Raw genomic sequence first — 10206 nt, 5'->3', positions numbered from 1 at the left:
TGCTGCTGAATCCGTGCAGTGCAGACACGAGCAAGAGAGCACCGCCTAACGGCCCTAACCCCCGTCCCCAGTCATGTCCATCGTCTCGCCCTCCCCGCCATCCTCCTCGTCCTCGCTCATGTCGACCTCAATCCCGCTCGCACTCGCCGACTGCATCGCGACAACCGACTCGACATCGTCGGCCTCCGACTCGAGCGGCGGAGCGAGTCGACCCGTTTCTCCCGCCCTGATCTCCTCGTCGAGCGCGCGGACTTGCTCCTCGAGGTCAGCGTCGACGCGTGGTGGGAGACCGGGGAAGGCAAAGCGCGTGCCGGACATGCGCGTCGAGATTTCGTCGAGCGCAAGCTTGAGAAGGTCGCAGGTGACGGGGTCGCCGGGAGCGATAGCGAGGGACTGCAGGTGTGAGGCGGTCAGCAAAGCAGTCAGAAACAAGGTCAAAGCGCAGACGCACCTCGTGGTACCGCGCGATGGCCTCTTGGACGTTTCCCCGCTGGTGTTCGACGATACCGAGTGCGCTATACGCCGCCGCAGACCGCGGGTCGAGCTCGAGCACTCGCCGGAACGACGTGTGTGCCTTGTCCCATTCCCTGAGGGAGCAAGCGAGTGAGCGGGCACGTGAGAGCATTTAAAGATCCGAAACGCACCTGAGGCGCCGGTGAGCGTGTCCGAGGTTGAGGTGCGTCGCCGACCATGCCGAGGGAGAGCTCTGGACGCGGCGCGCAAGCAGCAAGGCGTCCTGGAAGCATTGAACGGCGTGCTCGTATCTGGCGAGGAGGCGGAGCGTTACCACAAATTCTCCAGGTATGGCCTGAAGAATGCGCAAGACTCACTGCTGGTTGTGCAGAGCGACGACGCCGAGCTCGTTGACAACGAGCGGATCCTCCCTGCAGATCTCCTGCGCCGCAAGCAAGTACTCTTCCGCAAGCGAGACATTCGCAAGCCCGAGATGCTGCATCCCGATGAACAAGAGCGGGAGGTGCGAGCCCGGCAGGTGGCGCTGGGCAGTCGAGTAGGCTGTGATGGCTTGGTCGTGCTCGCCTTCGTAGGCGAACGAGTGGGCGTAGGCGAGCCAGGCTGGGCCGAAGCGCGGGTCGATCAGGACGGATTTGCTGCGAGATGGGAGGGTCAGCTCACGAAAGATGAGCAATCTAGAGAGTCGCGCACGCACCCAAAGAACCGCCGCGACTCTTCCCAGCGCTTGCCAGAGAAGTACCACAGCCCGACGGCGTACCAGCTGATCGCGTCGTCCGGCTCGTGCTCGACCATCTCATGCGCGAGGAGGAACAGCCGCGATCGCAGGTTCGGGATGTGGTGCATGCAGGAGAGGTGGAGTGGGAGGGTTGGTCGGTGGTAAGGGTGGAGCGAGACGATGCTGCGCGGAGAGCGTCAGACCCTGCTCTGTCGGCTTCACGAACCCGAGACGTACTGCGAGGTGATCTTGAAGCACTCGACGTAGCGCATCGCGTTGTACAGCTCGTCCGCCCGGCTGAAGAGGACGTCGGGGTCCTCGCCGAGGCCGTAGTCGTCCGTCAGCCGCTGCCGCGCGATCGCCATGTCGTTGCTGTGCGACAGCTGCGCGCGAGGGTTCGTGAGCATGGCCCTGACAGGGAAGATCTGCAGGACGCGCCTTCTTCAGCCGCACGGTGTACATCATTCGCACGAATTCGGCGTCGTCCTCCGTCTGCGCATGGAATGGCAAGCTTTGCACAAAGTCCCATTCTGCGAACGCAAAGACGTCAGCACAGCTACAGATAGCCCGCGCAAACGAGGACCCACCCTCCTCGGTCGACATCATCTGGCCGCCGACGAGCATCTCGAAGCTCTCGAAGCACTTGACGTCCCGCGTGAGCGCCTCCATAAACGCCTCTTTCGCGAGCTCGTTCGACTTCATGTGGAGGTGTATCAGTCCGCGCAGATGCGCGGCCGAGGCGGTGATCTGCGAGAGTGGCAGTTAGCGAAGGAAAAAGGCAGCGAACGGATGTTCAGGCGCACCTTGATCCCCCCGTCTCCCTTGCCGTCGTTGTAACCCTCGACGAGCCCTCTCCGACCGACCATGTCGAGCGCCTCTTCCCACTTGCCGAGCCTGACCATGCACTGCGCCGCGAGGTAGCGACAGGCCAGCGACATGTCGGTCAGTCGAGCGGGAGGAGCGGTCGAGGTCGAAGCTGCCGATGATGGGCGAGGCGCAGTCAAGATACGCTCGGCTTGGGAGAACTGGTGCGTCAGAAAGTGGATTTGCGCGAGCCAGAACGCGTCGTCCGGGTTGCCTGCGTTTCGACGAGGTCAGCGTACGCACAACGACCCCAGCGAAAGCCGCCCGCGCACCGGTCATCTCGAGAACCTTGCCGCCCCAGAAATTGGCCGAGTCGTAGAGGTGCTGGGTCATGGCGTCGTTTCGCCAGTTGCGCATCCGGTCAACCATGGTCCACGGCGCGTCCTCGTCCATCGTCTGGCTCAGGAAGCCGCTGTCGTCTCCGTCCAGTCCATTCGCAGGGAACGCGAGCGGCGTCCCTCGCCTCGGTGCGCGTGTAGTGGCAGTCGACCCGGACGGAGCGAGTGAAGGTCGTCGAGGGGAGAGGGAGAGCGTGCTGAGGTTCGACTGCCGCCTGAGTCCCTCGACGTGCTCGTTGCTGATGTTCCCGCTCGTGTTGGCATCGTACTGCGCCTTCCTCGCTGCGTTGCGCGGGTTGATGCGCTCTGCGAACGGCGAGGGAGTCGCGCGGAGGTTGGGCGTCGCCGTGGCGGGATGGGGCAGCATGGGCGGTCGTAGCAGGCAGTCCTAGCCCAATCTAGCTAGTCCAAGCACTCTCAAGCAGCGTACGAGCCCAGTGGAGCGAGTTGCTACGGTCGAGGAGTCGCTCAACACGGGTCGCTCCTCGTCTTGCACCCGCTGTCGCCTCTTTTTGCTTTGTTCGACTCGCTATAGCTGATTTACGGCTGCTAGATTGTGCTACGACAGCACCAGCGCTCCCCCGACCCCTGGAGACGCGGTGAGTGCTTCCCTTCTCCTCCCTTGTTTGACATCGGGACGTCAGAGGAGATCAGTGCGTCCGCGGGCCTTGGGGGAGCTCCGGACAGGCTGTACCGAGGGAATGAATTGTGTGGACTGGATGGGCAACATCGCAAGCCTCACAGACGAACCGCACCCATCGAGCGCACCCACCTAGAACTGTCAGCTAACATCGCCTTGTCCTCGCAACAGCAGCAGCGCCAGGTCTCCTTCTTCCTCCTCCGAGTACACCTACCTCGCCATTCTCGCCGACATGCTCTTCTCTCGCACCTATGCGACCTCGCACCAGCTCGAGCAGCAGCGGCTATCCTCTCCTGCCGGTCCACCCGTCCCCTCTCTTCATTCGTCCCAATCTCGCCGAGAAATCCCCGACGAGCTGCGAACGGCGTCTGTCATCGGAGAGGAAGACCCTTTCCTCGCTCCGGCAGCAGACATGACGGGCGGGATCGAGACGCTCCTCGAGGAGGAACAGCCCGACTTGATGGCGTTCGACGACGTCCTCGACGATGCTTTCGACGAAGTTGCGGTGCCGCCACAGAAGAAGCAGGCCGAAGAACGGGGAACGCTCATCGATGCGTCGCCCATTGCGGAGCAGGTCGAGCAGGTTCCCGCTGTCGAGGCTGGACGACCGCGATCAGACGTTGTCGTGAAGATGCTTTTCCCGAGCGGTGCGTCTGACAGTCTCTCTGATGTTGACGTCTTGACTGATCAATTCGTCCCGCAGCCCGCCTCCCGCAACCCGCCTCGAAGCGCCTCTCCCTCCCCGTCTCCCAATCGGCCGCCTCCTCTCAACCCTTCACGAAGCGCACCTCTCTCCCCGGCCACTCCTCCCACTCCTCCCTCTCCTCCTCAACCTCCCGCAAGACCCTCTCCTCCTCACATGCCTCCCTCCGCTCATCCCAAACCTCCGCAACCTCTCTCGCAGCAAGAGAGGGAACTCTCCTCGCCCTCCCACTCGCAGACCAGCTTCGCACGCTCAAAGCGCGCAATAGTCAGTTGGCCAAGACCTTGGCGACGCAGCAGGCTACGAATGCGAAAGCGTTGGAGAGGATCAGGCAGTTGGAGGAGGAGAAGGAGAGTGGGAGGGTTGAGGCGGAGGGATGGGAGGCTGAGGCGCAGAGACTTGCTGCGGAGCTTGCGAGCGGCTCGTCGGCGCCGGCGCAGGTCAAGGCACCGGCGGAGGACGACGAGAAAGCCGACCTCGTCGCACGCGTCGCGCTCCTCGAACGCCAACTCGCCATCGAGTCTTCGAAGCGTCGTCGTGCGAAAGAGATGCAGCACAAGTTGCGCTGCGAACTGGTCAATCGCCGATGGAAGGAGAAGTGGGAGGTCGAGTTGCTCGAGCGTGAGGAGAGGAGGTGGGAGGTTAAGTGTGTTGAGTTGGAGCACGAGGCGGCGAGGGAGAGGTATGAGAGGGAGATGGAGAAGTTGGAGAGGGAGGAGTTGCAGGTGCGTTCCCTCCTCTCTCCTCGCTTCCGATTTCGTGGACTGACGTGACTCGAAATCCACAGGAAACCGTCGCCGAGCAACTCAAGTCCCTCTCCGCCCTCTCAGCCTCGCGCCAACTCCTCCTCACCTCCCACCGCACCAGCGAATCTACCATCTCCACCTTGCGTGCGGACCTCTCCTCTCTCCGGCTGGAACTCGACTCCACCCTTGCGCGGCTGGAGGAGCAGAGTGCGCTGGTGGCGGAGTTGGAGGAGATGAAGGAGGAGGTGGAGAGGTTGCGGAAGGGTGAGAAGAGTGGGAGTGAGCGGGGTAAGGAGGCGGAGAAGGAGCGCGCGAGGAGGGAGAGACTCGAGGCTGAAGTCAAGGATCTCAAGGTGCTTCCCCGCTCTTCTCCTACCTCTCGACCTTCCCTCCCTGCTGACGCTCCCGCTTGACAGGCCCAACTCAAAACCACCCAATCCGCCCTCAAACTATCCGAGAAAACCGCTTTCTCCGCACAATCCGCTCTCGCAGCGCTCGAGTCCGGCCTCGAGAGGAGTAGCAGCACGGTCAAGGCTGGTGAGGGAGAGAAGAGACCTGTCGCTGCGGCTGCGGCTGCGAAGCGCGCGAAGAAGATCGTGGAGAAGGAGCCGGAGCCGGAGGTCGTGGAGGAGGACGAGGTCGTCAGCGCTGCGGAGGAGGTCGCTACGGACGTCGAGTCGGTCGCCGCCCTCGAGTCCGAGCCGGAGCCCGAGCAAGAGCAGGACGACGAGGAGACGTACAAGCCGGTCAAGAGCAAGTCTCGCAGTGCGCCGGCCCCGAAGGTCCCCAAGACTGCTGCAGCTCCGAAGGCGACGAAGAAGGCCACCAAGCCTGTCGTCGATCTGGCGGACGAAGACGACCTCCCTACGCCGAAGAAGAAGGCCGCTCCCGCAGCCGACTCGAAGAACCGCAAAGCCGGCGTGTTGGGCGACAAATCCGCGAATGTCTCTCTGAGTGCGCGCGCGGTCGGCGGCGGTGTGGAAGGCCACGAAGGCGGTGGCGTGCAGCTCAAGGTGAAGAAGAAGGCCAAGAAGGGCGTCGTCTCGCGGCTGTCGCTCGACTCGGACGAGGACGAGGACAGGCCCGCGAAGAGGAGGAAAGACGAGGATGTCGAGCCGCTCGTCAAGAAGAAGAAGAAGATTGCGCTGTTTGGAGGGCCCAAGTCGCGCTTTGCGTTCCCCATCGAGGTGCGCCCGTGGCTCTCTCTGTCAACGTCGACAGTGACGCTGGACTGACGCTGTGCTGGCTCGCGCAGAACGCGGACGCCAACTCGCTGATCCCGGTCGACTTGTCGCCTATCAAGAAGGACGTCGCGAAGAAGTCGTCCGTCCTGAGCGCGTTCGGCGGCGGCGGCGCTGGTCGCAAGGGTGCCTCGATCTTTGCCTAACCGCCCGGTTGCTCTACCCTTTACCCATGTCCCCCTCGTCGGACTTAGCCGGCCACCTCACTCGATTTACTCTATCCCCTCGTCGCTCGCGCTGATTCGATTTTCTTGCGTGCCCCGTGTTGGTTGTGCACTGGGTGATATGCCATTGGATTTGCTGATTACAAGTTTCATTACAAGCGTTGTTTTGGAGTGTGAAAGGCGTCCCCGGCAACTTCGTTGGACCGGCTCTCGCTTCGTCCTTCGCACTCCTCACCGCTCTCTCTCACTCGCTTGCACGTGCTGTTCACGCTGTGCTAGGGGCTTACACATCGAGTGACAGTCGTGTGACACCCGCGCGCGCTTGGGATGCTCCTGTCGCGCACCGCTGCCCGCACTCTCCGCGCTCGCTCAACACCCGCTCACCTCGCACCCGCACTCGCACGCACGCCCTTCCAGCCACACACACCGCTCAGACAACTCTCTCACACACCCACACGCATGTTCGCGCTCACGCCCTACCGCGCATCCCAGCCCCGCACCTTCTCGGCGCAGAAACAGCTCCCCCGGCTACCGATCCAGCAGCTCGGCGCGAGCCTCGACAAGTACATCAAGTCACTCAGGCCGTTCTTCCTCGAGCAGGCGGCGAAAGAGGGGAGGGACGACACGTGGGTCGAGGAGCAGCTCGAACTGCGGAGAGAATGGGCGCGCGACTTTGAGAAGGAGGGCGGACTCGGACGGGTCCTCCAGGAGCGTCTCAAGGGTGAGAAACGACGTCTTCTACATGAGGCGACGAGCGCGAGCTGAAAGAACGGCCATCCCCGCGCAGACGTCGACCGGATCACGCCCAGCAACTGGCTCGACGACCACTTCTGGATCAAGGTCGCCTACCACTCGTGGCGTGTTCCCCTCCCCGTCAACAGCAACTGGTGGCTCATGTGCCGCGACGACGAGGGCATCCCTGCGGACGTGCGCGCTGGCGTGCCGCCCAAGGGTGCGTTCGACGAGGCTTCTCGTCGTGAGCCTTCGTCCGCTGACTTGGCAATGAACGCAGGCGAGTTTACCGAGTGGCAGATCAAGCGCGCGGCCAAGTTGACGCAGCGCCTGATCGACTTCAAGGTTCGCGTCGACCGGTCAGTCTCGGTCGTCTCTCTCAGTTCCGAGCGACAACTCACGCCTCTGACTCCCGCGCGCCCGCAGAGAAGAGATCCTGCCGGACTCGTCGCGCGCAGGTCCGTTTGACATGCACCAATATACCCGGTACATGCCCATCCTGACTTGAGCCCCCCTTCGTCCCGTTCCCCGTTGCTGACTCTCAGGTCGATCACAACGGTTCTGGTTCACCCACAGGGTCTTTGGCGTTACCCGTCTCCCGCAAATCCCCACCGACACACTTGTCCACTCTCCTCACCCGCACCCAAGCACAAACATCATCGTCATGGCCCTCGACCACTTCTACACCCTCCCCGTCGTCGACGCCGTCTCGGGCGACGTCTTGCCGATCGAGAACATCGAGGCGGGCTTGTGGGCGATCGCAGACGACGCGCACGCTCGAGGCGAAGCGAAAGACTCGATTGGTGCGCTCTCGGCCGACGACAGGGACAGCTGGACCCGCGCGCGCGAACACCTCCTCGCCCTCTCGCCCGTGAACCGCGCTTCGGCCACCGCAATCGAAGACTCGCTCTTCGTCCTCTCGCTCGACGCGTACACGCTCCAATCGGCCGAATACGTCTCGTCATCCCCTTCGCGGGACACGCCCGACCTCGACGCGCATATCCGCAATGCGTCGACTGCCGGAGGGAAGGGGAAGAACCGCTGGTGGGACAAGGCGGTGGGAGTGCATGTCGAGTCGAATGGACGGGCGAGTATGGTCGGCGAACACTCGCCTTGTGACGCGCTCATTCCGAGTATCGTCTGCGACTATGCGTTGGCGGAGAACCTTGATCCGGCTAGCGTCAGCAGGAGGGGCGCGAGTAAGGTTCCCGAGGGGGCGAGGCTCGAGTGGGTTGTGGATGACAAGACGAGGGAGGCGATTCAAAAGGCGGTTGCGACGGTCGAGGAGATTGCGGCGGATAGTGATGGCAAGATGCTGTGGTACGACGAGTACGGCGCGGGGTGGATCAAGAAAGTCGGTGCGTTCAAAGCTCGCTCGCTTTCCCTTTGAAGTCTCGCTGACTCGCTCCCTCTCGGCTCGTCGGCAGGCAAGCAATCCCCCGACGCCTACCTTCAGATGGCTCTCCAACTCGCCTACCACAAGACGCACAACGAGCCGACCGCGACGTACGAGACGGCCTCGACTCGCCTCTTCCTCCACGGACGGACGGACGTCATTCGGACGTTCAGCGAGGACAGTTGGAGGTGGGTGCAGGCGATGAGGGATCCGGGTGTTGATGTGAGTCGAGCAGCAGTCGTCGAGTGATCAGCTTGGGAGCCGGCGAGTTTGACTGACGTTTGTCTGCATATCGTCGTCTCACAGGCCAAGACGCGCTACGAGCTCCTCTCGGCCGCAACGAAGGCGCACAACCTCTACACGAAAGAAGCCTCGACAGGTCGCGGCATCGACCGCCACTTCCTCGGCCTACGCCTCCTCCTCCGCGAAGGCGAGAGCCACCCGCTCTTCGACGACCCGCTCTTCACCAAGAGTCAGGAGTGGGTCCTCTCGACGAGTGGGTTGAGCGCCGGAGACAGGTTCTTTGGGACTGGATTTGGCGCGGTTTATCCGAATGGGTACGGCATCAACTGTGCGTCCCGTTCCTCCTCCTCTCTCTTCTCTTTAGCTGATGACCAAGTTCTCGCCTTCGCTCGCAGACCTCGCCGGCGACCAAGTCATCAAGTTCGGCATCGAATCGAAGGTCTCGTGTCCCGAGACTTCGACCGCCGTCTTCCGCCAGAACCTCGTCGAGGCGATGCGCGAGATGCGCAAGGCGTGCGAGGACGGACTGGCGGCGGCGACGGTCGAGGAGGCCAAGGCGAAGCTGTAGTGCGGAGTGGTAGTTGTTCGTCAATGTTGCATGAAAATCGCTTTGCAGTGCCCTTACGGCCGCTCGCTCACTACGAGCGTCCTTCGACTCGTGCAAGTAGTACTGCACGCTCCACACACGCTCGAAAGCCTCGCTGTCGACGGGTCGCTCGACTTCGCCCGCTCGCGCGCCTCTCCCTCCTTCCCACTCACGCTCATCCGCTCAACCTCGCTCAGATGCTCGCTCAGTGCTTCGCGCAGCTCACAAATCAGTCCGACAATGCACAGACTTCGCAACCGAGGCCAACGATGAACCCTTTCGACCGCCTGCCCGACGAACTCCTCCGCTACATCTTCGACTTCCTGAGCGTCTCGAAGGACCCGTACTTGAAGGGAGACCTCCGGCGGTGTCTTTTCGTATGCCAACGCTTCTACCAGCTCGCCCGACCCCTCCTCTGGCGGCGCATCCACGTCCACTCGAAGCGAGACCTCGACTTGGTCCTGCTCGACAAGCGCACGGGCGACACGAGCGAGTACACGACGTCCCTCTGTCTTGCCAACAAGATGAGCTTCAAGGAAGGCGCGGCTTCGAAGGAAGACTTCGAGGAGCTCGTTGGATTCCTGCCCCGAGTCAAGGACGTCTCGTTGCACGCTTTACAGCTCGACATGATTCCCTTCGACGCTGTGAGCAGTCTCAAATGTGTGTGAAGACCCTATGTGTCAGTCAAGACGAACTGAAGCGCTCATTCCGCTGGCTACGTACGCAGTCTTGACCACGCTCTCGATCCGCAACGTCTCCGACGAATGGACCGGCTTCAGCTCGAATCAACTAGTCTCGCTCGAGATAATCGGCTGTCGCCTGTCTACGTCAGCTTTCCTCACACAGCGCGACTTCCCGCACTTGCGAGCGCTTTCCCTCTTTGTCGAACCAACATTGAACCCGTTCGTCCCAACCTTGAGTTATGCCGCTCTCGACCCGAAGCTTCTCGTCCAGCTTGACATGCTTCAGCTGCCTCTTCAAGACGCCCTCGCCTCGGGATCCATCTGGGCACCTCTTCAGCAAGTTCCGACTCTCCTCTATCAATGGTCCGGCGACTCTACGGGCCGCTGGCGGGCACCTCCTCGATTTTGGCGGAAGCCCAACCTGGTACTCATCGAGCACGTCCTTGTGGAACGTGACTACAGCTCCTTTGGCTTGCATATCTCCGAGTACTCTTCCCTCAAGACGGTCTCGATCGCACACGGCTTCTCGACACCAGACGTCGCAGGGCTGGTCAAGATATGTCTCGAAAAGGGCATCAAAATCATCTCGGTTGGGTGCGGGAACGACCTCGGCGTCAAACAGGACTTCTGGACGTACGCAAAGCGAGAGAAGGAGGCGCTCAAGCGGGCGTAGCGGAATGG

General features: G+C 62.2%; 4 protein-coding genes across 4 annotated transcripts; 3 read left to right on the top strand and 1 right to left on the bottom strand.

Moving 5' to 3' along the window:
• Positions 1-54: 54 nt before the first annotated feature.
• On the bottom strand, positions 55-2758 carry RHTO_00097 (cell division control protein Cdc16; the record flags this gene model as incomplete). Its single annotated transcript, XM_016413781.1, has 10 exons — positions 55-393; positions 452-587; positions 645-764; positions 831-1109; positions 1169-1372; positions 1427-1572; positions 1643-1719; positions 1777-1936; positions 1993-2267; positions 2326-2758. 10 exons carry the CDS (start codon positions 2756-2758, stop codon positions 55-57), a joined length of 2169 nt encoding a protein of 722 aa, XP_016276788.1.
• Positions 2759-3263: 505 nt separating this feature from the next.
• RHTO_00096 (uncharacterized protein) lies at positions 3264-5867 on the top strand (the record flags this gene model as incomplete). The annotated part of the gene is made up of 5 exons (XM_016413780.1): positions 3264-3678; positions 3735-4459; positions 4522-4833; positions 4897-5667; positions 5736-5867. 5 exons carry the CDS (start codon positions 3264-3266, stop codon positions 5865-5867), a joined length of 2355 nt encoding a protein of 784 aa, XP_016276787.1.
• Positions 5868-6212: 345 nt separating this feature from the next.
• On the top strand, positions 6213-8824 carry RHTO_00095 (carnitine O-acetyltransferase; the record flags this gene model as incomplete). Its single annotated transcript, XM_016413779.1, has 8 exons — positions 6213-6606; positions 6673-6837; positions 6898-6976; positions 7044-7103; positions 7194-7975; positions 8045-8235; positions 8320-8584; positions 8652-8824. 8 exons carry the CDS (start codon positions 6213-6215, stop codon positions 8822-8824), a joined length of 2109 nt encoding a protein of 702 aa, XP_016276786.1.
• Positions 8825-9111: 287 nt separating this feature from the next.
• On the top strand, positions 9112-10198 carry RHTO_00094 (F-box domain containing protein; the record flags this gene model as incomplete). The annotated part of the gene is made up of 2 exons (XM_016413778.1): positions 9112-9502; positions 9570-10198. The coding sequence occupies 2 exons, from the start codon at positions 9112-9114 to the stop codon at positions 10196-10198; spliced, it is 1020 nt and encodes a 339-aa protein (XP_016276785.1).
• Positions 10199-10206: the final 8 nt, after the last annotated feature.

The sequence above is a fragment of the Rhodotorula toruloides genome (assembly GCF_000320785.1).
Source record: "Rhodotorula toruloides NP11 unplaced genomic scaffold Scaffold1, whole genome shotgun sequence".
Lineage (NCBI taxonomy): Eukaryota > Fungi > Basidiomycota > Microbotryomycetes > Sporidiobolales > Sporidiobolaceae > Rhodotorula > Rhodotorula toruloides.
Note: the sequence above shows the minus strand (reverse complement) of the source record. Positions and strands in the feature narration are given on the sequence as shown.